Raw genomic sequence first — 26,081 nt, 5'->3', positions numbered from 1 at the left:
CATTGATTAGTGCAAAAAAACCAAAAAAATGTAATATTTTTATTTACAATAGTGATTTAATTAGCAACAAACTTAAGCAACAGTTTCAGATTTCTAATGAGTATACTTGTTAAAGCCATAACTCTGGTACCAATGAAGCTAAAAATAAAATTATGGTTTTGTTGCACTCCCTGGCCTTCATGCAATCCTGTCATATCAAATTTGTAGCGATATTTTATGAGGAAGATGTCAAAAGGCTGGGCAGAATGCAAGCTTATGTAACAGTCAATATTTAAAAATCTAACAGTTATAGCAAAAAACTCATTGCATATTTGTTTTCAGCTGTGAAAAATACAAATTGTATTAAAACTTCAGCTGGAAATACTGAAAATTAAAAAAAAATTCAGACCAGTGTCTCCCCTTAAATAAACATGTGCTTGCTTTTAAATTAGTATGGAAGGAAAGTTTTGACTGTAAATGAACATTAGCGTTAGTGTTAGTCAACCATGTACATTTGGCCTTGGCCGCATTTTAGACATTCGTCCTGTCGAATTATTCGAAACTACAAATATTCAAAAGTCAAATTGAATTATTCGATTCAATCTCCCCAACTAATTTACCGATAGAGTACAAGCACATACAAATGTGACAAGTACTTCGCGTTTTCTCCAAAGGGGAAGAAACGGCCGAACGAAAACCAGAAATACATTATAGCTGACGGGCGGAATTGAACAACTTTGAATGTGAAACAAAGACAGGCTGTCATCTCTGCATCATCCTGTTGGAAGCAACGTTAAATTTTGTTTTGAAAATGTGCCAACCAGATCAGGTTAGCAAACTTCTCCATTCTGTTAATACTAAGGTGTGTAATTTCAAGTGACACTCCCACAAAAACACGTGGCAATTATATGCAGCATCATCCCTGGTGATGCAGTAACACTTCTCATCGCCCGAGCCCAACACAAGCTGTTCAATTTCTCATGCGCTCATACACTCAGAAATGGTATGTGATGTCGCCTTCCTGCTGCGGTTCCTCTGGCACGCCCTCTTCTTTGACGAGTCGGAACTTGCTGGTGTCGAATTCCGGGAAGAAAACGTCGGACTCAAACTCCTTATCGATTTCGGGGAGGTAAGTGCTACTGCAGTGAGGACTGTCCATCAGCTCGCGATACAGCCGAGCCCCTCCGATCACAAACACCTTGTCAACCTGCAAGGATGGATGACGAAAGTGAAACGGAATTCAGGGTTCGACAGAAACCTATGTGGTTAGGAAAATTCATGGCAGAGATTAACGAACGTGAACCAATCATAAGAACCAAAACGAAATTGACGTTTCAGCCCCATTACGGGGGCCTTGTTCACAAAAAAACTTTGTCAACAAGGCCCCTATAGTTGGGCAGAAACATCAGTTTTGTTTTGATGGACGATTGCCTCCAGTTATCTTCTGCCAAATGTGAAATGGTAATCTTGAAGGGACGAAGGTGAAAATTATGTAGGCCAGTGTGCCAAGATTTAGGTGCACGTTAAAGAACACCAAGTGATTGAAATTTCCGGAGCTCTCTGCTGGGACATCTCTTATAAACATGTGGTGGTTTTGGGACGTCAAACCCCACATATCCATAGAACTTGAAGGGCTCATGAGCCATTTTTTCAAGTAATCATCAAGTGACTTCAGCATGAGAATTTGTAGCCAGACAAATCGATTGCCACAAGAACTTCACTGTAAACGAGATCTTTTTGTCCCACAAAAATAATCGTAGATTTGATGTTCCTTTCTTGCATTATTGCCACGTGCTCGGCCCTTTTAGGTCTTAGACGACATGCGCCCTATCGGCGTGACTCATCACTCTTGACAGGAAAGTGGTCAGCGCTGAGCTCTCAAGTAAGGAAGTGCAAGCAAGATGAGGATTATTGCTGTGAGACAAAAAGACACCCATTTTGTTATATATTTTAGTGTTCTTGAGTATGTCAAGAACCAGCAGAGTGTGAGAGGTTTGTCACATGCCTAAAGCACTTTCTTAGCTTGTACCGATGAGCGTGATTGCCAATACACAGGGAGAGACGGCACAAGGGAAAGAAGCCAAGTCAGCACACTTTGTGACTCCGAGCGCGCATGCGATAAAATGCGATCGCATTCTCCCGTTGCGATTCCTGGGAGTGCTAGCGTTGCTACTGTGCAATGTTGGCAGACTATGGTTCAAGGAAACTTATGGCACACTGCAACGCAAAAATACGCAACCAAATGAAGGAACGCAAACAACGATGACATTTAGTGATTGTTGTCATTTGTTCCTCTCGTGTCTTGCTTATTTTTGCAATGTAGTGTGCGGTATGTGCCAACAAGCCCGACTCGCCATTTTATTGGACCGCGGAACCGGCATAGGGCCAGTGCCAAAAAGCGCGTCTGATTCGAACAGCGTTCTAGATTTATGTTGGCTATTGGCCAATGTCATGCCATCTGTTGTTCGACGTGGAACAGGTGAGTTGCCAGCTTTGAAGAGTCAGCACGGGCCTCTGTACGAAAAGAAGGTGCTTGACAAAGTATCAACTTTGCGCTGCGCTTCTAAGCTCTCCTTGCCACACACAACTGCAAGATTTGGCTGAGCTATTCATAGCAGTGTCAGCGTTCCGAAAGATGTTTTCTCATAAGGTTACGTGGGTAGTTCATCACCCCTATAAAGAGATTTTATTCCGTCGGTCAACATGAAACGACGTGGCTTTGCTCTGTCGCATGTAATTCGGTTCTCGAAGTTTTGATCGGAGTGGTTCTGTGTTTTCTGACTGCTTGGTTAAGACGTAAAGACAAAAAAGCTTCTGCAAGATCTCCAAGCGGGTGCTAATGAGCGGGCAATGTTCAGACACGAAACTATTTCATTACCTAATGTGCCAATACCCACTTATTGTCGTACTAGAGCATCAAGTCGAGCTCGTTGGCAGATGGTCATCTTGAAAGAGGCTGTCTGTGTTTCTAGCACAGTAAACAAACTTTTTTCAGTATGAACTACATATGGTCACCTTTTGTTTTAAATTGTACATTTCAAACACTCACTAGTTTATATTTACGTAAGCTTTGCCAGGAGAGTTTGCAAGACAGGCAATCAACAACGTAATTCATGATTATGCATAAACAAGGAACCGCACGGCTCAAAACTCGTCTTCTGACAAGCAATAATTTAACCCTTTCAGACGCCATCTATGAAGGACTGTTTGTAAATGTGTCAAATTGCTACGTTACTGCAAGGCACTCGGTATGCTATTACGACAAGAATGAGATAATTCTCGAATTTAGGGGTGTTATGGCAACTCATTCCAATTCACTTTTAATTTAATATCTCTTTACCCAAAAGTCATAGATACATGAAACAAGCTCCCAGGCAAGGAATTTAGTACAAATTTATTTTCTGCTATGTTCATTTTGAGCTCAGAAAAATTCTTCTTTTCACATTGTTCGCAAGAAGTGGCACGTCACACAACTCGTCAAACGTGGTAGTCCTTTCAGAAAAGTCATCATATGTATCAGTATACTGCAAAATGAGGTTAAATAAAAACTAATTTTTATGCAGAAGGTTAAATTCATTCAAAGTATATATCTTGCTCTTTCCTAGCATCTACTTGATGCAAATAGTGAAGACGAGTAATGTACTCAATTGTGTACGTAGTGTCTCAAAGGGTTAATGACACTGGTTGTGCTTTAAGAAACTGGTAACGCTAACGAAAAGCAGCCACACAGCACTTGCCTTTCCGGCATCGACAAGATTCTGCAAAATCTGCACGTTGCCTGGAAAGCTTTGTGCCACGTGGTGTCCCTCTGGAATCTCGGTCATTGTCTTGCTTACCACAATGTTTATTCTGTCATAAACAAGTGTACCATGTTGAGACATCAACCTGGTGCAAATCTAAAAATGTGCCGGAACTATTGGGCAGCTTCATATGAAGCGGTTGATACCTTGCCTAAAAAAATCGAAATGGACACACTGCTTAAAGGGTCACTGAAGACAAATACCCATCTACTTCGGAGTGAAAAGCCAACACTTGAGAACACAAATGTTATGCACAGCAGGCTTTTGGTAATCAAGAAATTAGAGGTCCCCCGACATCAAACTTGGAAACTCGAGATTCTTGCGTTGTTTGAGAGCCCTGCGTGCAGGGGCACTTCTGACCGATTAATAGTGACGAGCATTGCCTATGAGATAGTTTTATTTGGTTTTGAATAATAGCGCTCATCTGATTTATCAGTGCCAATTGACATCTTCTCTGGTTTGATGAAGACGGAGGCTTTTTAAGATATTCCACGAGTAAGGCGAGCACTGTCGACGTTGGAGGACACTTGCAGGGCGCGCAAAATAGTTCAACTGGCACCCGGCAAGGACTATTATTCATCACCCCTCTTGCTCTGTTGTCGGGCTGCTCTTGAGGTGGTTTTGGCTGCTTAAGCCAGGAATGCTTTTTTTTTTTCTGGAGCAGACATGCTCAAAGCGCCTACATAGTTTAATTCTTAACTGCCCTTGGGTTCCTTCTAATTTAAAAATGATGCGTTCATTGTCACCGAAGCTAGAGCGCACGTAATCTTGGGTGCTCCCCTGCTGTGGGGCGCTAGTTTCTCATGATAATCACACGGGCTTTTCAAACTGATGCATGATCGTTCTAAATTAGCGAGTCTGACATTATAAAATATGATGCATTAGAGCAGGGATCGCCAAACTGCAGGCCGCATGCGGCCCACATGGCAGTGTATTGCGGCCCCTGGCACAACATAAGTACCTACCTCCCCCCCTCCCCAATTACTTACTAGCTGAAGGTGGACTTGACATTTTTTACCTGAAATGATGTTTACACTTGTAACCTATGTTTGTAAATTGCAATCTTGTCACATACCAGCAGAAAATAAGCGTAATTGCTATTCCAGTTTTGTACATTATCGCTAATATTCCAACTTTTTTTTTCTTCTTGTTGTCGACTCCCCTCGGTCTGCTACCCTTCGTCTGGAAAGACTGCCGACTCCTGTGTTAGAGCATTTACAATTCGATTTTGGGATTACCAGACACAAAGCTATGAATTGCTGTAAAAAAAGTTGTGCATAAAATGTTCGCTGTGGGGTGTCTTCAAAACCACTTGTGGAATATTCATGTACAATCGCCCGATGGCGTAGAAAGGTCTCGGTAAAATTATGCGCTATTGTTTGTACTATCCACGAAAGAAAGCAGCGCTACATTGGATTAGAAGATGAAATAAAATGCAGCACACACATTTCAGTTTGATTTATGGAAAATAGAAATGAACCTTTTGACAATAATTTTGAGCATGATGCAAGTTTCCTTTTTTGCCCAGCTGTGCTCTGCTGCATGACAGTGCTGGCTGCCGGGTAGTAAATTGGACAGGATGTGGCGAATGCCACGTTAAAAGGCTAGTTTTCATTGCGTGCAGCTCAAACTGTGATAACGATATGCAGGTCACTAAAATGCAATTTTCTTTCAAACTAAGCATTTCCTTGGCAAGGAAATTTCAACAATCACCGTCAACTTAGCATTTTTCTTGAGTGTTCGTTTAACTAAGTTAACTGAACTAAAGATGATGAGTGGGGAATGACCGTGCCTGGTCAACAATCTTAGTAAGAAGTAATCCTAGAGAATATGAAAATCGTCTTGGCGCTGCATAGAGCAAAATACGTACTTAAAATATGGCATTAGTTTACAGTGTGTAAGCTGTTGAAACACAGCCTATCTTCTTTAACCGGATACTTATTTTGTGATGTCACACTGTGATTTTGTGTTAGAACACTAATGGTAACGAGTATTCAGCCGTGCAATGTCATACTATTAGTGCGGTAGCTGGTTATCACTATTGTAAGTACACAACGGCTTTCGTACAAGCACTGCATTTACGGTTGTAACTGTGTACTCCTACATTTGGTCATTTGTTCCAGCAGGCATGCATGGTACTGCCATAACTACCTAGCACAAGCACTACTATGCTGGGCCATGGTGCTATTACAGCAGGCTACTCTTTATCTATAAACTTGGTAGGTGTACCAGAAGCCTCGGCTACTACCATGACTACTACTGGCACCGTGTGCTATAGCTATCCTTTGCAAGAACTCAAACTGCTTCTGACAACGCCAACAGCTCATTACAAAAGCTATAACACGTATAGTTCATAATTAATGTTTGAAGTCCCATATTCAGATTCGAAGTATCACAGTTATATCCTTTGCATAAGCTGAAGACGACAGCCAATCATGCCCAAGAGATTCCCTTATGAAATAAAGTTCCCCATGTAGCTCCCTGTTAACTTACTTTGTACAAGACGTACACCTACTTCCCCCAATGGCTGATTGCTGTAGCTAATTAGCAGGAATAGATGCTAGTGCAGCTAATTAATGCCAATAGCACATGGTCATATTCGAAACAGGATTATTGGTTTCTTTATGCAAGCTGAAGATGGCAGCCAATCATGCTCAAGACATGAGATTTTAATTGAAAGTACACCGTACAACTCGCAATTGATGTACACCACATTGTACAAAAACCACGCTCACTTCCAAAGATGGCAACCGCTAGTTGGTCACAGCTAATTAACACAAAGTTGACCATGTAGCTAAATAATGCCAACATTGCATGACCACACCCGAAAGATTGCAGTTGGCCCTCCCGGCGCAAGCTGAAGATGACAGCCAATCATTATCACAGTATTCTATCTCGACTCAAAGTGCAATATGGGATACTCGTTTAATTTACAACCAATAGGAAAACTACAACTGTTTCCCACAATGCCAATGCTAGTTCCTGCGGCTCTAAGACATATAGTTACTAGTGCAGATTTTGCAGCTAGTTAATGCCAGAGTAGCTGAAGATGTCAGCCAATCAAATTCAAGAAATTAGATTTTCACTAAAAGTGCACCGTCTGTCTCCCAGTTAATTTATAATTATTACCATGCCTGCCTTTCCTTTTTCTCTCGTTTTCCTTCTTTCCTTATACAAGAACTGCGTCTGCTTCCGACTGCCCCAAGGGCTACTTGTTACTACAGCTAATCAACACAAATAGTTTGCCAGTGAAGCCAATTAATACCAAAGTCACATGGCCTCATTGGAAAAATGGGCTAGCAAGTGCGAAATGATTTCAGACATAGTGCAAACAAAAGAACACCAGAACGGTGAAGACGACAGCGCAGCGTCCAGTTTGCTGCCTTCACCTTTTTCGTTCTTTTATTTCTTTGTGCTAATTAGTCAAGTCTGCAGGCAAAAGATTGCGATTGGCTCTTCTGTGCCAGCTGCAGACGACGGCCAATCACGTAGAAAGTATTTGATACTGCACTGTGCCACTCCCTAAATATGCTATCTTCCGTGCAACAGGATCGAGCCCTGATCAAGTGGCGAAGGATGGATAAATTGATTGATATGGCTGTACCCTTTAGATTGGGTGCTGGCTAAGGCCACCTAGCCGTAATACTTAGTGAACCAACAACTAGATTTATCTTTTTTTTCTGTTAAATCGTGAAGTTGAGGACTGGTACTTTACAGTGAAGCATTTAATTTTCACTCGTGCCTTGATTTTAGCCACCAATCAGATAAGCTCCTTCTAGTTTTTTCTACCCACCTAAAGCCTATTCTGCCTTCGTTGTCCTTAAACACCAGTGCTTTGAAAAACTTTGTGCCATCATCCTGAACTATAGGGTGAAGCTCTTTACAGAACATTATCGGGTTTTTGGCAGTTTCCACCTCCCCTCCACACGCACTGCATACCGTGTATACCTCTTCGTATTTGGCCCGATAAGTCTTGGTTCACAATACTCTCATCTTGGCCTCAAACAGTAGAGAACTACCCCGAGCCCGAGTACTATGATAAATCCTTTCCTTGGCGATTTCCTACCTAACAGTTCTATAGATCTCTAGTGCGGACTTCTTAATCATGCGATTCTGCAGATATAGGTCTCCGTTCCCTTCGCCTTCTTCTTAAGTGATAGTTCTTTTTGGTTTGGCCCCCTGCTCATTTATAAGTACTTACCCATCAATTTTCTGGTTCGCTTCCACCATTTTGTATCGTGATTCCTCATGTACAAGTAGCTGAAAACCTTTCTAGCCCAATACTCCACCCCCGTTTCTTTCAATTGCTTCTCAGATTTGATCTTGCTGCTAGCTTCCCTGCCCTCAGATGATGTCCATCTCACATCACCTTTGTACTACGTGATTTGGTGTGTTCCTGTGAGCTCCTAAAGCAAGCCTACCTATTCCATGTTGCTTAATTCCTAATCTTCCTTGAATCTCTGATCTCTGACCGCACTGCCAAAAGTCAGACCAGGAACCATGACCCCTTTCTATATTCCTCTCACAACATCATACCTACTGCAATTCCACAGTGCCCTATTTTTCATCACCGCTGCATTCCTGCTACCTTTAGACCTTACGTATATTTCGTGTTACCATAGGTACTCGATCCCATTGCTTATCCGCAGACCCAGATATTTGTATTTATCTGTTATTTCTAGTGTGACCTCCTGTATCCTAAGCTCACTACCTTCATTATCATAAAAAATCATGACTGCTGATTTCTCCTTACTGAATCTGAAATGTAACCTATCTCCTTCACTGCTGCAGATGTCCATCAATCACTGCAAATCTTCCTTGTCGTTGCCGATTAGCACTATGTCATCTGCATACATCAATGCTGGTAGTGCTTGTTCAATGAGTTTTCCTTGATTGATGAAAGGGAGTTGAAGCTAAGTCCACTCCTCTCTAATTTGGCCTCTAATCCTAGTACGTACATCCCAAATAACAAGGGTGACAGAAGACACCCATGCCTAAGCCCCCATTTTATTTCTGTGGGTTTGCATACCTGTTGTTTTTTGTTTTTTCATTTTATAACTACCTTGTTGCTTTTATAGATATCTTTTAAAAGATTAGTGACTCCATATTCTACACCTAGTGTGCCCAGTATTCCCCACAAGTCCTCTTGAACCACCCTATCATACGCTCCATTGATATCCAAAAAATGCTAGCCACAGGGACCTGTGTTCCTTTTCTAATCTTTCGATGCACTGCGTCAGTGAAAACATATTGTCTTCCTACCTCCTGTGTTTCCGAAACACATTATGGAGTTACCCCAGCACCCCCTCATCTGGGTTGTCCTCATTGACGCTACCTGTCGCTCAGGGGCCGGAACTTCGGCGACAGTGATTCCCACGTGAGCCGGCCCATGACGACGGCGTTCTGCCTTCCCTCCGCCGCCTCCTTCGTGAGTCGCGAGAAGTAGGCCAGTTCTTTTTTGAGACGCCACGATAGGCTGTTGTTGACACCGATCCCACGGTTGCGGCACATGGCGACGATGGCGAAGCACGACACCACGTCCTTCGCACTGCTTGGACACATTTTACGGGACGCTGACTTCCGGCACACTCTGTTTAGAATGGCACGCTTTGGGCGACTCTTCCGCGACCTTCACCTTCCGCCGTAGACAGTTATCTCGAGCTGTCATAAGTGACCGCACGCAACAGGACGTGCACTTTAAACCGAGAGAAAGTTTATGGCGGTAAAAGCGATACAAAAAGCGCGCGATAACATCGAACATTCAAAGCCGCCAGCGGCACCCTTTTTATCATTTACTTCTGACTTTATTTTTGTGCAAACAAGCTGACGAATGCAGTTCTCACATGCAGTAATTTACGATGCCGTATTCAATGAGTTTTCACCACACAGAAACAGTAACAGTAAACAGTAATGGTAATGGTGACGCAGGAACGTTCAACTCTCGGAGGCCCTGCTAGCCCATCGCACGCACGTTATTAGAGATACGTATTATGGTGTTACGGCCGCGGCCATAAGGTTTTGTTATCGTTATAACAACCATACAGTGAATATATTAGGCTTAATTTTATTACCTCTATGACAACAGCAGTGGTTATGCGGTGTGCATTTATGTTCACATCACACCTCTTCGACACCGAAACTGATAAAGCGCTGTAACTTTTGAAGAAAATTTCCAAAAACTTGCTTTCATTTTAAAATTTTTTTTAAAAGCAATGAGATCAACATGTAAAAGGGGAAAAGAAACATTGCTGCTTCTTTTTTTGTAAGCTGCGAAACTGAAGAATGACATGTTAAACAGCACAGGCCATTTCAGTCGTCGCCGCTACTCGCGTGGTACCATTTTATTGGAAGTACGCGTATAGTGAAGTCGTCGCTTGCTGTGTTGGCAATTTCGCAGTTCCTTTTCTCGCCGTTCGCTTGAAGGAGTCTCTCGCTTGTGCAAGTCGCGACTCGGATCGCGCTACCGTGACGCCATGAGCTACGGCCGTGCCCCGCCGGTCATCGACGGGATGACCTCCCTGAAGGTCGATAACCTGACGTACCGCACCACGCCGGATGATTTGAAACGCGTCTTCGAGAGGTACGGCGATGTTGGGGACGTCTACATCCCGCGTCACCCGTACACCAGGGAGAGCCGTGGTTTCGCCTTCGTTCGCTTCTACGACAAGCGCGACTGCGAAGACGCGATGGACGCGCTGGACGGCTACATCATGGACGGCCGCGAACTTCGCGTGCAGATGGCGCGCTACGCTAGGCCTACCGACCCGTACCGCCAATCCACGTCGTCCTACTACGGCCCGTCAAGTCGCTGGTCACGCTCGCGCAGCCGCAGCCGCCGCAGGTCGAGGTGAGTGATCGTTACTTATTCTTATCGGGCTATAATATGCTGCAATCACGATCATTTCGCGAACCCAGAGTTCACGCGTCAACGCGTGAACTCTGGGTTCGCGAGTGATATCACTATCGCAAGTGATTTTTTGTTGTTGAGTGCACTGTGTTTGCAGAAAGGAAAGACAGGGGTTAATTGTAAACGGCTAAATTTAATAGTTTGCCAACTAGTCTGTGGTCGAGGCTTGTCTCATTATAAACAAGCTTGCTCGCCCATCACCGTTCTCTAAAGCTGTCCATAGGGAGTTCCCGTTGGGACAAACGCATGCTCCAAATCTTGCTTTTCAGGAGCCGCAGGCGATCAAGGTCCAGGTCACGTCGGCGATCGCGGAGCCGTTCTAGGTCGCGGCGACACCGTTCAAGATCCCGATCTAGAAGGTGAGAGAGATTTGCTTCGTTACGTGGTGGAAAAAAGGCAAAGTTCCTTTTGGCGTTGCATAAGTCTGTTGCCAGTCTTTGGGCTGGTTGCTGCCAGATGGCTGCTAAATTTGGCTGAAAAGTTTTTCCTGTAGTTGTGGCTTCTCCGTAAGAATTTGGTGCTATCCGTGGTGCATTTTGCGAGTGCATGAGCGACGCTGGCCGTTTTTATTACCGAAATTAACCGAGCCTAGCGGAAGTCGAGCATGGTGCTCGACTTCTGCTAGGGTCGGTTCGCGCTTAATTCGCTCCATCTGCTTCGATAAAGCAGCCTTCCAGGCGTACATAGCTGTAGCATATCCGACGTACCCCGATTAACCAGCCTTGGAACGCTTATTCATCACATGTATATACGAGTCCGAACGATATGTCTTGTGCTGACACAGCTAGGGGAAGCGTAGCGTTCCCTCTCGTAGCGCGCGGTCGACGCGACACGATCAGCTGAGAAAAAGAAAAAGTAAGGGGGGAGGGGTGCAACGCACCACCTCTTGCGACTCTATTCAGTTTTCCCCGTAATCCCTAATACTGAGACGCGATATCTCAATCGCACAGCTGCGCACACAGCAAGAGAACGCGCCTCGACTTCTGCTAGGCGGGATTCATTCCGTTAATTAAAAGGCCTCTTGATTGCGCAGCAGCGCCGCGCTCGACTTCTGCTAGGCGCGGTTCATTCGGTAAATAAAACGAATTCTGTATGCGCGGTTCATTCCGTTAATTAAAACGGCCTCTTGATTGCGCAGCAGCGCATTTTCAGCCAAAAAATGCACCGCGGATAGCACCAAATGCTTACAGAAAAGCCACAACTACAAAAGAAAAATTTTCTGCCAAATTTAGCGGCAGTTTGGCAACAACCACCCTTCCAGTCTGGCAACCACTTATGCAACGCCAAAACGGACCTTGCCGAAAAAATTATTGAAAGAAAATTAAACCGTGTTATTTTAAAGAAAAGGCTGCGCACAAATATACAAAGTTCCCTCCTTCGTAAGCCATTGTTTATGCTTTGATTTTCTTGATTGGTTTCGTGCCCTCTTATTGTTAATAAACCACGCATCTTCATTGGTCAATTTTATATTTTGCTTTTGCCCAGCATACAATTTTTTCTGCTGATAACGCAGATTGAGGGTTATGTAACTAAGAAAAGTCGAAGATAAAATGAAGGTTGGTTCAATTTCCAAGCTGAGAAAGTATAGGGGGTATTCATTGACGCGCAGCGCGCGGTTCCTCAGTTAGGCAGCAAAGCACGGGAAACACGATGATGGGAGCGCTCAGCGAACTTATCGTGGTAGCGTATTCTAATACTATGTGCGACAATGGTTTACTGTGCTATAGTCAGTTGCTCCAGCCGTATGCTGAACAAACAGATGAAAATTGAAAGCAGCAGCAAAGATCCAGGCTTTTTCAAAGTCCCGAAAGTGCGCATAACGCAGTGCGCACTTTCGAGAAGACAAAGCTCCTCTTGGAAAAGCGTCGTCGCGAGTGGATCGCCCGGATCAACCGGCCGGTAACGACTGACCCCGACAAGTACCGAGCGTGTTCGATTTTGCGTGTGTGTGGCGGGAGCCAGCTGTTGAAACATCTTTGCACGAGTCGCCGTCTCGCGCGCGCACGCCGTACTCCAAGTAAAATAGCAGGGCCGCCACATGAGAACACGCCTCGCCATTGCCGGCCATACATAAGCAATGGGCTGCGACTACTTCGCCATCGCTTTTAGACAAAATCCATGCCTTGACAGGAGGAGCTGACAGGCTCTGTGAGGGGTTTACCTGCGTACAAAATAAAACAGTGAGGAAATAAAATTAACGCCCTTCGCAACTGGCTGCATACAACACAGCAGCCAAAAAATCAAAATTCAGCTACTCGTGACCGCGTAGTAAAAACTAGCAATTCAGGAAGTTGGTTACTTTAACAAGGAGATAAAAATGCGACAAAAATCTGGCAATTCGACAACGAGCGGTCACTTGAGTGATTACGATGACGGTGTCCGCGTTGACTTGTGTCAGCAGTAGCTCCTACACCTAGCCGCTGGTCACGTAATTGTGGGGCTCCATAGATTTATACGCCTTCAGCTGCTTTCGAGTCACTAAACTTGTCCTCAAAACAAGAAAATTCATGATGTCGCATTTTTCCACGCGTGACCAAAGATAGAAGTTTGCAACATATCGCACGCCAGGAGAGAAGGGGTCCACGCCACACAGTTCAATTTTTTCTTCATAGCGCTGCCTGTCAGAGCCGCACAAGGTACTCATATACGAAGCGACGCATTGTGTCGCCATCCCACTCACGTAATTGACGCACGAAGAGCCGAAAACACAAAGGAATCAGCCACAATGTTAACACGGCGTTGATGACTGAACCACTGTCGCCGCCAGACCCACCGATCCAAGGACGCCAAAATGGCAGAGAGCAGTATGTGACGTCCGTGGTGACGTCACATGAATACCCTCTATGCATAGTGTTCATGTGATGTCACTTCCGCCATTGCCGCCCTCTCCCGTCATGTTTGGGTATCTTCCTGGGTACCACGGAGGAAAGAAAGGTAAGGAAAGGGCATGCCCAGCCGGCGCAGGGAGTAAAAAATGTGGCGGAAATTGTGTCACGCGCGGCCATATTCACTGGGCACAATGGCGGCGTTTTGTTATTGTTGATGTAGCGCGGTGCGGCACCGTTCAGGCGGTCCAGCGGCAGTGTGCGCGTTTTCATGGGCCTCGCACCTAACCGTGGCGTACTGCAGGTGTTCGACAGCATCCATTCTTTGTGCTGCATTGTTAGCTACGCGATTTTCCTCCGGTGGTGGTTGTAACCAGGTGTCTGAACTTCTTAGAAACCACGGAACGAGCGCGCGTATACGTACTCCGAATTTGCAGCGTCCGTCAAAATTATGCTGAAAAGCCATCATAGAAAATAACGACTGTGCTCAAGAATTCGTTCAATGAATGCTTTGCAGGTTAGTGACAGTTATGCGGCGTTGCTTCTTATGACAACGGACGATGCATTTGCGGTCCACAGGCCCTTATTAAGACTAATCTAATCTTTCTTTTCATGTTCCTGTTTGGCGCTGAGCTGTGTTCTAGATAAGGAAGACAGAAACAAGCCCCTTCTCTTTATTTTCCTCTAATGACTAGCCACTTATCCCGAAGACATCTTCTCTCGCATTTGGCTGGCTTTCCCTGCCGTCCTTGGCAGCTGTGTCGATGTGTGAAGCTTCCCACAGACCTTTTCTCACGCATTCCTTCGGCTAACTTTCCCACCTTTCATCCTCACTCGATCCTGGTCTCCGTCTGCGGCGGCTGCATTTCCGATGGAGGAGGAAATGTTGTAGGCCCGTGTGCTCAGATTTGGGTGCACGTTAAAGAACCCCAGGTGGTCGCGTCTCTCATAATCATATGGTGGTTTTGGGACGTTAGATCCCACATATCATTCTCCATTCTCCGTAGCTACTAGTGTGCGTGACTCACACTAGAAACGTATTCCCATGCACTTTCGAGGAGTCTTCCCTGCTTTCATCTTAATGAAATCATGGCCTTTGGGATATTTGTAGGAATCGGTGCACGTCGGGGAAAAGAGGGGCAAAAACAGAGGTTGGCGCAAACTCAACAGGGCTGCCACGCACACAAGCTCCACCGACGTTGACTTTACTGGCATAATTACGGACCTCCGGGTTTATTGCTGGGAAGACATTTTTTTTTCTTCTTTTTTTTATCGTTGTGTCTAGCCCACAGCCTGACCGAAAATTTCATAAAAGCTAAAGAGAAGCGCAAAAGGGGGGAAAAAGTGATCTGAAAGAAGCTGTACAAATTTCGGTGCCTGGTTCGTCGTGCGGCAATGTCCGAAATATCATCTTCATTCTCACAAAGAACACATCAATAAAAAAAGCTTGATGTGCAACTTGCCGTGTTTATCGTAAACACCGGCAGTGCAAGAGTACAACAGCCACACGCAGAGATTTCGTCAACCGTATCGTGGCAAGATAGCTTGTTGAAATCCATTTCGTTGGTTTCGGATAGCACCGGCGCGCAGGCCACGTGCTTTTGGAGACGGAGAGGGAGTCGCGCCATCTGCTTCGCATTCACATGTAAATAAGAGAGGAGAATTCGCCTAGTCAATATGGCCCACTTCCGCCTTCATCGCAGCTTCACGAGCGACGTTAGGGCCTCTCCTTACATTTCCTTCCTCCGTGCTGGGTACTTATGGCAGTTCGCGTGCTGCAGGGCGGTTTGTTGGGGGCTCGTCATCTGTTGCTGTGTACGATGTTGAAAGGGAAGCATTGTGGTTTTTTGTTGTCGTACTTCAACGAGATTATCGGATCAGGAAGGCCTCGTTTGTTCACTCGAAACAAGACCAGAAAATTGAGATGTGCGACACGTATACCAGCCACCGCATACACCGGCAGCCCGCCACGACCTACGAGGGCCTATTATCTCGCTTTCACTACAAACACCAGAAATCGCGTGGCCCAAGAACAAGTGAAAGCCCAATGTCTCTTGTGCCGCAATTTTAAGAGTGGATGAGTGAAGCATAGCAGCTCCCATCGAAAACGAGTCGTGCAGAGCTAGGCAAGTTTACAAAAGAAGGGAAAATAACTTCATTAAAGAAAAAAAAAAGAGGCAAGATGTGGAAGAATTGTCTCCTTTTCCTAGGTGGCAGCCATGAGTCCTTGAGCTCTGGCAGCATCCTCGGCTTGCTGATGGACGTCGAGTTGCGCTTATGGGTCTGCGCTTAGCAGTGCGGTCTCCCACTGCTCTCCATTGCTGTATTTTTTATATTGCCCTGTCACTGAGTGGCAAGCCCACATTATATGATTAAGATCCGCCCTTTGATTGCAGAACTCACACAAATCTGAGTATATCTCTGGGTAGATGTAGTGAAAAGTTACCGGGTTCGGGAACCTGTTGGTTTGTAAGAGGCGCCATGCCGTCGCCTGCTGCTTTGTTGAGCGATGTATGTGCCGGGGGGAATCGGACCCTTCCTAGTCTGTAGTGCTTTGTGATCTTGATCTCTTCATAACTAATCATGCGGTCCCTCTCCGCCCCCATACTTCGCGCTGCGCCTGTTCGGCTGGCCAGTTCTCGAGCCAGGTCGTGCGCGATTTCATTTCCGGGAAGGGAGGAGTGAGCAGGTGTCCAAACAATATGAACTACCCGCTCATCGCAAAAGTTTGCCAGGATTCTCAGCGCTTCCGGTGAGATCCTTTCCTTGGCATAACTTTTAACAGCAGTTTTGGAGTCGCTGATCACGACTTCGGCTTCTGTGGAGGCTATTGCTAGTGCTATAGCCGCCGCCTCCACCACTTCTGCCCTATCTGTACGTACACTGCCACTGATGTTGGAATCCCTTTGAATATTTGTTGCTATATTTACCATGCTTCGGCCATTCTCGTATTCTGCTGCATCTACATAGACCACGTCCCGGACGTTGTCGAACTTTTTATGTAGGCTTTTCGCCCTTTCTATTCTTCTAGCGCAGTGATGCTCAGGATGCATATTTCTAGGTAATAGAGGTACCACGATATAGAGGTACCTCCTGCGGCATGCCCTTTTTTACCCCATGTTGCACATTGTACGCAACGCCAACTGTGTCCAAAATATGCCTGCCCGTAGGGCTCTGGGTTAACTGATCATACTGTGCTATCGTGTGGGCCTCTATTAGCTCTGCGAGCGTGTTATGTAGCCCTAGAGCCAAGAACTTGTCATTCGACGTATTTAACGGTAGACCTATTGCTTGTTTATAGGCTTTCCTAATTATGCAATCTATTTTGCTCTGTTCGGCTGCGTGTAGTTTAAGATATGGGGCAACGTACACGATACGCTGACTACAAAAGCCTGGACTAAACGAACTAAGTTGTGTTCCTTCATACCATAGTTTTTGTTGGCTATTCGTTTGATCAGCCTGCTTGTTTGGTAGACGCTGTTCTCTAATAGTTTCTCCATTGTGCCCATTCTCAGTTATACGGAGGCCGAGAACTCGCAGGTTCGCTACCATGGGTATTTTACTTTCCCCTGCAAAAATCAAGATGTCTGGCCTTTCCTGTACGCTTTTGCATCCCCTACATGTGGGCCTATAAACGAGCAATTCCAACTTTTCGGGAGAACATTTTAGCCCCTTACCTTCTACATATCTCTCTACAGTATCAACAGCTTCTTGTATGTTTTCAATGTCGCCGTCACTTCCACCTGTCACCCAGAGGGTGATGTCGTCTGCGCATATGCTATGTCTGAGGCCCTCAATCTGGTCAAGTTTTGCGGGTGGGCCAATCATCGCCACATTAAATAACAGTGGAGACAGCACCGAACCCTGTGGCGTCCCCCTACTGCCCAATTCAATCTCTTCAGACCTTGCCTCTCCGACCGCAATTCTTGCAGTACGGTCGGATAGGAAGTCTCCCACATATGCGTAGGTGCGCTGTCCTATCCCCAGTCCCTGAAGATTCTCTAATATGGCTCTGTGTGTGATAATATCGAAGGCCTTAGTGAGATCAAGGCCGAGGATAGCCTTAGAGTCTAAAGATCTGGTCCCCACATCGAGTATTTGATGCTTAATCTGTAACATGATGTCCTACGTTGATAGTTTAGGTCTGAAGCCGATCATGGTATGTGGGAAGAGTCCGTTTTCCTCCATGTAGGTAGTGAGAAGTGTAAGGATTACGTGCTCCATGTGTTTGCCTATACATGAAGTCAGTGAAATTGGTCTAAGGTTATCCAGCTGGGCTTTCTTTCCCGGCTTCGGAATCGTGGTGACCTGAGCAGTCTTCCATTGACGTGGGATAGTCTTACTCTTCCAACACTTATTCATGTACTCAGTGAGCGCCTTAATGGATTCGTCGTCCAAGTTCCTGAGCATCTTATTAGTTATATTATCAGGTCCCGGAGCAGACCTCGGGTTTAGTCGAGCGAGCTCGAACCTAACCACGCCCTCCGTCATATCAGCATCGAGTACAAGGTTGTCCTGCCCTTTGTAACCGGAAAGTGGTTCTTTTGTTGCGTCTGCGAAGTACTTTTTTCGTAGCTCGTTGAAGAGCTCCTCTGTTCCTGCATAGTTATGTACTACGTGTTGCAGCTTATGCCTCTGTGCAGTCTTTGTACTTAGCAAATCGAGGAGACTTCGGAGAATGTTCAAAGTCTTTGACATCTTCATTTCTCTATCCATCAAGTTACACGTGGCTTCCACTGTTGTTGGGTCAGCCGATTCGCATGGAGCTCTATCTCCTTGTCTAATGCAGCTACTTTCTTTCTTAAATTACGATTGTATTTTTGTCTTTTCCAGCGCTTTTGGATGCTAGTCCTTGCCTCCCAGAGATGCAACAGTTTGCTGTCCATCGCCTCCATTCCCGCTTCTTCAAGAACAATTTTAGTGGCTTTCTTGACACTCTGTTGGAGCTTCTCTACCGATTTTTCTATATCTACTATGGTATCATCCGAATCCTCCTCTCGAATCTTGCGGAAATAGTCTTTCTCCAAGTGCCAGTTTTCTGCCTTGCTTATTTTAGGGCCTGCATGCACCGTTGTAACTACAATATAATGATCACTGCCAAAATTCTGCTGCATGTTTACCCATCACAAGTCTGCTACGTTCTTCGTAAAAGTTAGGTCCGGTGTTGTGTCATTACTAACGCTGTTGCCTATTCTTGTGGGCTCCTCAGGATTCGTTATCAGCGTAAGGCCCTCATGTTGAGCGTCTGCCCATAAGTTGCGTCCCTTTATATTCTCAACAGTGTATCCCCAAGCAGTGTGCGGTGCGTTGAAGTCGATAACTATGACAAGAGCCTGTCTCTCCGCTATGCTCAAGGCTTTGTGGAAAATTGGACCAAACTTGAGCTTCTGTCGCGGCGGGCTATAAATGTTAAGCACGAAGAGGCTTCCCTCTTTCTTAAGGGAGGGTATTATTTCTATAAGGAGGGGGTCTATGCTGTGCACTCCGGTATCATGCTCTACAGCCGTGACGTTTCTATGCACCAGAGTTGTGACAGTCGCCTTCTCACCAGAAGTGCTATACGACTTGTACCCCGATAACTTTGCCGTCCCCCCGGTCTCCTGCAGGGTGATGACATCTGGCGCCTCCCTGTTTATCACGAATTGCTGCAGGTTCCCTCGTTTCCTACGGTACCGCCGGCAATTCCACTGCCAAATAATGTACTGGTTACGTGGCGCCATGCTTATTTATGGGATCCTCCCCGGTGGTCTTGCTAGGTTCTACTGTGACTGTTCTGCTGTACGGTTTTAATTTAACTGGCCCTGCACCAGACGACCTAATGTCCTTCGGCGTGCTCTCTATCGCTAATACCCTGTGCTCGAGTCCATCAAATCTCTGTGTTATTTCGACGTGCGTGCAAGTAACTTGGTTTTGCATTTCATCAAACATTTCTTTGCACAATCCCTTAACCTCACCAATCGAAAAATTACCGGCTTTTTCTGCCTCTTCCTGCGCCCTCCTTTTTAGTGGTGGCGACTCCCCACTCGTTTGCGAAGGAACAGATGTTGGGGCTCGATTAAGCGTTGGTATTTTGCGAACAGAGGGAGTGTTAGGCGTCGCACCCGCGTTGCGTACCTCCTGAAGCTTTGCATTTCTTTTTTCAGTTGCTTAATCTCTTCTTTAAGTGTTAGGTTCTCTCTAGTGATCTGTTCTAACATTTTTTTAATCTGTATCATTTCTTTTTTTAAGGCAGACCCTATAACATTACTTGGAGAAGCAGTGCCGGAGACCACACTTGCAAAGTTCACCTGCGTACTGCCGCTCCCTCAAGTGGCTCTTGAGTGGGACCTTGGCCTTGATCTTGATCTCGGTTTGGAGCGAGACCTGGACTGTCTTAGACTCTTTCCCCCAGTAAGTTTTGAGAAGGATGCGGAGTCGTCTCGTGCGTGCCGTTCGCACTGTTTTGCCTGTTAGTGTCCTTGTCCGACTGCTGGCTGGTTGTTGTGTTGTGTTGTCCTCGTCATGTCATACGCCGACTTCCTTGTACTGGTAGCAGGCTTCAGTGCACGCTGCCCGTGCTTCCTCCTCGTCTCGCCTCGTCCGTTCTCAGCAACGCCTCCTAACCAGGTACAGTATCTCGTATCTTGCCCTACATCTTTTGTCTCTAGTGGAGTGATCTTTGCCACATAACTTGCATTTAACTTCACAACGGTGATCTTGCGCTGGATTACCGCTTCCACATCCCCTGCACACCTTGTCGTTGGGGTAGGGACACACATCTGCTCTATGTCCAAGTCTCCCACAACCGTAGCAAACATCGAAGTGTTTTCTGTATAGCGTGCACTTAACGAGCATTGCTCCATACCTCACATATCTCGGAATGCAAAACCCCTCAAACAGCACAATAATATTGTCCGTGTTTCTCATTCTTTTTGCATGAAGGACTCCTGGGTTACGTGGAGTGACCAAGTTGCTGAGGATGTCTTCTGGGCTCTCTTCCTTGGACACCCCTCGTATAAGTCCCTTTGACGTGTTCTCCGGGGCTGCCCTGTACGCACAGGTCTCAAATTCCTGCTGATCTATTCGTAGTTTGGTAATAGCTCCATACTGCCGGGCTCGATCCTCGGACGGTGTACTGATGACGAGTATGTTCTGTGTGTTGTTGATGCACATACTGTCTTCCACAGCCCCCTCCCGGCCGACCCCTGCAACGTTGCGCAGGCAGCAATATATGCGATGCATCCTGTATTTTTAGACGTTAAGTTCACCTCGCGGCCGCACAATGACCTTATAGTCTTCCGTTGGCAGATTAGGCAGTCGACTCGCCTTGATTTGTTGAGCGTTTCGCTCATTCTTTCATTTGTTTCCTGGCGCCTTTTCTGCGAAGGGCGTCTCTCGCTGTGTATTTCCCGCTGCGCTGGGCTCCCGGTCGACCTGCGTCTTGGCGCCTTTTCGCACTTCGCACCAGTTTGACCCTTTTTCAAACTCTTCTGGTGATATGGCTTCTCCATCCACAGTTACGACCTCCATTTTGGCATAAATCGGGCCTTCGAAGAGGAAAGGAGAGCTCCGAACAGCTTTGACGGCACGTTCGTCTGAGCTCTCCACACTGCCACGGCGGTGGAGACACTAGCGTCCAGTTCCCATTCGCTGAGCTTAGCTGCTGCGTCGACGTGGCGACCCAGAAAACACCGTTGTTGCACCAAAAAAAAATGCAGCCCACCTGTCAAAACGTGGTGTCCAGAAGATCTCCAGAACTTCCGTCGTCCACTGGTGTGAAAAATGGTGCTAGGAACTTCGATATCGTGCCGATAATCATAGAAAAACTGCGGAGCCGATACAACGTGCGTCCGCACTCCGTGGCCCTCAAGCGGCAACCCAAGTTTAGAAGAGACATAATATTAATATTTATGTATTGCTGCGGCCCACGCCACCAAAGTAGCAGCGTCCCCCCGTCCCCGTCCCCCCAAGTGTTTCAAACAGTGCTGATGTTAAGCCTAATTGATTGAAATTTGTGGAAACAGCTGAGGAAAATATTATGCGAGGCAGATAGAGCCTTCGCGTGGTGCATGCCACGGTAGTGCCGGTTATCACTTTTTTTTTGCACATGTGTTTACACCTTTTTCACCTTGTGTTTTACTTTTTGTACGCTAATGTACAGTGGAGTCCCTGAAAATGATGGAGACCGTGTTAGGGAATTAATTGACCAACTTTTCAAAATCCTGTCCCCCCAACTTGAACCGATCGGCTATACTTCAAAGGGAACTAACATTGTTTCGCATCCATCTTCACAGTTTGTTTGAATGCAATACCCGAATTTCCGCGGTCGCCATCACGATTTTAACTGCCTCCCTGACACGCTGATTGTGCACGCAGTGGTCGCGGACAAGTTTGTATGTACATCAGTATCTTGGTAAGCTATCTATGTTTGCAGGTAAGTGCTTGGCTATAGCACTTACCCGGAATGAAGTGACACCTGAAGACGGAAATATCACCGAGTTTCTTCAAGTAGTTTTTTTGTTAATCCGCGCCAGCGAAACACGCCAGTACTTTTAGGAAAATCGCAATATGCGTTCACAATTTCGGGTAATAACTTTCGGCGAAGAAACACCCCGAAGCTCTGCTTTCTCTTCGGGGACTACTAAATCAACTTGCCTCACTAGCAGCCCTCAACCTTGCATCGTGAAGCAATACTAAATGGGCGCAAGCACGAGGAGACGACACGGCAGCGGTATTCCAGGCTCTGTGTAAGAATTACAGGCTATTCTGTAAGAATAGTACCGCGACGAGAGTTGGTAGGTACCCGGGCATGTTCGCGGCGCATTTCGGAAGTGACGAAGAGGCACTGCGTGATGCATGTGCACACTGTGCGTGGTATCTGGCCAAGGTGAAATGTGCTTTATTTAAAAAGAAAAAAAACTACGTTGTAGTCCCCCACAGGGGTGCCTGCGCAAGTAGGTGCTTGGTGTGTAGCGACACCATGGACCCGAGCTAACGGGAGAGTTTTGACTCCCTCCCACGCCTAGCCGTGCGTAGCTTTGCCATGTCCGGGAAAAGGGGATCTTGGGGGTTAAGCTGACGCTGGGTGATTGGACCTTAAGGCCCCCCGGCAGAGGCAACACACCCCTTTGGCCCTGGCCTCACGTAGAAGGCGACCCCGGATTGACCCGCCTGGGGGGAATCTAGAGTCGCCTTTTCCTGTCTCCCCCTCACATCTTGTCTTTTCTCTTACTTTAAAATCTTTCCTGTCCTGTACTTCCGTTGACTTGCGTGTTTCCTGGTGGCAAGGGTTAACCCTGTGTGGCTATCCTACCTTGGGTACACCATATTCGGTTATAGTGGTGGTGTACAGCTGGCGTCTGCCGGGCCTGTGCTTATAGACCCTGCAGCGCATCCCCTTGTAGGACTCCATGGTGGGTGGCTGGCGCCGCTGCCGAAAATAAACCTTTTCTTATGGCTAGTTCCTTCCCCCCACTCCCTGATCACCCTCATAAAAGAGGGCGCACGGATGAAGTCTTCCAGTTTTTTGGTCACCAGAGAGTATCCTTTCCCCGGTTCCACATTATCCACGCTGACACACGCGGCAAACCAGTGAGAACAATTTCACCTTTTCTTGTTTCAAAGTCTTTGACAGAAATCTTTGGCCCAGGATATAAAGCATCGAGAATGGCAAGTGGTGACCTCCTGTTGGAGCTCCGCGACCAGACACAATATGAAAAATTGTGTAATCTAGTGAAATTTGGAGATACCACATTAATAGTAACCCCACACCGAACCATGAACACCACCCGTGGCATTGTTTCAGATGATGACCTGTTCGGGCTGACGGAGGCTGAACTCCTTGAGGGTTTTAGCGAACAGAATGTCGTAAACGTGAAACGAATTAGGATGAGGCGTGATGGCAAAGAAATCCAGACTAAGCACTTGATACTTTCAATTCAAGTGTACTGCCAGACTCCGTTGAGGCTGGGTACATCAAGCTTCGAGTGAGGCCATATATACCGAACCCTCTCCGATGTTTCAAATTCCAGCAGTTCGGCCACAGTTCTCAGAACTGCCGAGGCCGCCTAACTTGTGCGAAATGCAGTGCTAAAGAACACACATCTGATACCTGTGAAAACTCTCCTCACTGTGCGAACTGTAATGGGGAGCATGCCGCATACTCACGGTCATGCCCATGCTGGAAAAAAGAAAAGGAAATTGTCACAATTAAAGTAAAACAAAACATTTCATTTAGGGAGGCACGAAGGCAGGTGTCCTACCTACCAGAAGCCAGCTTTGCCGAAGTGGCGCGTCGGGGGGGGGGGGGGGGCAGCGCCACGACGGCCCCCGGCGCCTGTCTGGCACACGCGTAGTGAGCCAGCGGTGACGCCATCCGCCCCCTCGGCGGTTGCGGAAAGTGCTGCTCCGCCATCCAAGAAAAACCCACCAACCTCCGGGCTGGGGGCCGCGAAGGTCTTGTCTTTTGAGGCGCGGCCCTCAAAGCAAACGCAGCGCTCGCAAGAGCGCCTGTCCAGCGCCTCGCAAGAGGCAATGGACGCAACACCGAGCGTGAGGGCGTCCTAAGGATCGCCGTGACTCTGTCGACCGATCTAAAAAAAGAAAAATCTCGTGTCACGGCCCCTGGAAAGGGTCCGTGAGCTTACTTTCCGTCCTTGAGCACACAACACAAAACGCATCTAAAATGGACACACAAATACTACAGTGGAATGCCAGAGGCCTATTTAAAAACCTAGATGATATCAAAGACGTGCTTAATGACTATCAGCCAAAAGTGTTCTGTGTTCAAGAGACTCATTTAAAGTCGACTCATGTGAATTTCTTAAATCAATATATGGTTTTTCGTAAAGATCGAAATGGTGGCAATTTCGCTTCTAGAGGGTGGCCATCATTGCACAAAGAAGCGTAGCATGCCAGCACATTGTGCTACAAAGCTCCCTTGAAGTTGTTGCTGTTCGCGCTATTCTATTCAACCGTCTCATATCTATCTGCTCAATCTACATAGCCCCTGACGAACCATTCAATAAAACGGAGTTCGAAAAGCTTATTGATCAGCTTCCAGAACCATATGTGTTAATCGGAGATATTAATGCTCACAGTTTGCTATGGGGTGATACCAAATGTGATGCCAGAGGTCGTGCAATAGAAAACTTTCTTCTCGCATCTGGAGCCTGTCTGCTCAATAAGGCAGAGCCAACATACTTCAGTACCACACACAATACATATTCATGCATAGATTTAGTCATTGGGTCACTGTCACTCCTACCTTACTTAGATTGGAAAGTTATTAATAATCCATATGGAAGTGACCATTTTCCAACTCTTTTAGTAACAAAACAACGGGATGACTGGCCGTCTTATCCTAAAAAGTGGAATTTTCATGTTGCAAACTGGGTGAAATTCAGAGAGCTATGTACACTACACCTCGAAGAGGTAGACCATTTGGAAGAGATGGCCAACTATATTTCAGAATATGTTCTTACTTGTGCAAAAAAGTGCATACCGCAGTCCAGGAATGATATGGTTAACACAAAGCCATGGTGGAATCGGGAGTGTGAAATTGCTAAAATACGCCAAAACAAAGCATGGAGGACTTTTTCTCGCTACCCAACAGCAGAAAACTTGATAACCTTTAAAAGTTGCAAAGCGAATGGCAGGCATGCTCGCCGTATAGCCAAACGGGAAAGCTGGACATGCTATATATCCTCAATAAACTCCTACACAGACGTCAGCAAGGTTTATAATAGGGTGCATAAACTTAAAGGACAAGGCCCAAATCCCTTCCCTTTGGTGAATGACTGTGGTGATAGAATAGAACAGGCAAACGCTCTTGGCGGACACTTCGAGAAAATGTCAAGCTCAGAAAACTACCACTAAGTTCTTACGCCACAAAAGCGTAGCTGAAAGTGTACTTCTGTGCCGGAACAAGCCTGTATCAGACAGATACAATAAACCACTAACACTATATGAACTGAAGCTTGCCCTTGGTTCCTGTGGAAGTTCTGCTCCTGGTTCTGATACAATTACCTATGAAATGATCAGAAATCTCCCTGATGAAACCCTGAACTGCCTTTTAGCACTTTACAACAAGATTTTCAACACCGGCAAAATACCATCTGCTTGAAAGAGGCAATAGTACTACCAATCCTTAAACAGGGCAAAGATCCCTCTTCGATAATAAGTTACAGGCCTATCGCCCTCACAAACTGCCTACTCAAAGTGTTTGAAAAAATGATTAACTGCCGCTTGGTCTATTACTTGGAATACAACGGCATATTGGACTCGTGCCAGTCTGTTTTCCGTACAGCTAAATCCACAACCGACAATCTTGTCCTCCTCGAGTCGTATACAATACTGTCTGTCTGTTTTCTTTGATCTTGAGAAGGCATATGATACTGCCTGGCGATACGGAATCCTGCAAGATCTACTGTCTTTCGGAATATGTGGCAGGTCGATTACCATCTTAAAAGATTACCTGTCTGAAAGGAAGTTCCGTGTAAGAATAGGTACTGTTATCGCGCACATTTCTTCAAGAAAATGGAGTGCCGCAGGGAGGAGTATTAAGCTGCACACTATTTATAGTTAAAATGA

General features: G+C 46.1%; 2 protein-coding genes across 3 annotated transcripts in view; one reads left to right on the top strand and one right to left on the bottom strand.

The window, feature by feature from the left end:
* Positions 1-266: 266 nt before the first annotated feature.
* LOC142775315 (dihydrofolate reductase-like) lies at positions 267-9,982 on the bottom strand. The gene is made up of 3 exons (XM_075876664.1): positions 9,115-9,982; positions 3,717-3,828; positions 267-1,186 (listed from the first exon to the last, which is right to left on the bottom strand). The coding sequence occupies exons 1-3, from the start codon at positions 9,339-9,341 to the stop codon at positions 974-976; spliced, it is 552 nt and encodes a 183-aa protein (XP_075732779.1). The 5' UTR covers positions 9,342-9,982; the 3' UTR covers positions 267-973.
* A 118-nt stretch (positions 9,983-10,100) lies between these two features.
* Positions 10,101-26,081, top strand: part of LOC142776252 (uncharacterized) — a 42,236-nt gene continuing 26,255 nt past the window's right edge. For both annotated transcript variants that reach the window (XM_075879585.1, XM_075879586.1), the window contains exons 1-2: positions 10,101-10,626; positions 10,956-11,045. In XM_075879585.1, the coding sequence (XP_075735700.1) occupies positions 10,253-10,626; positions 10,956-11,045 (464 nt within the window). In that variant the 5' untranslated portion in view covers positions 10,101-10,252. The remainder of the gene's footprint in view (positions 10,627-10,955; positions 11,046-26,081) is intronic.

The sequence above is a fragment of the Rhipicephalus microplus genome, chromosome X, assembly GCF_043290135.1.
Source record: "Rhipicephalus microplus isolate Deutch F79 chromosome X, USDA_Rmic, whole genome shotgun sequence".
Taxonomy (NCBI): Eukaryota; Metazoa; Arthropoda; class Arachnida; order Ixodida; family Ixodidae; genus Rhipicephalus; species Rhipicephalus microplus.
This window is presented reverse-complemented; position numbering and strand designations above follow the sequence as displayed.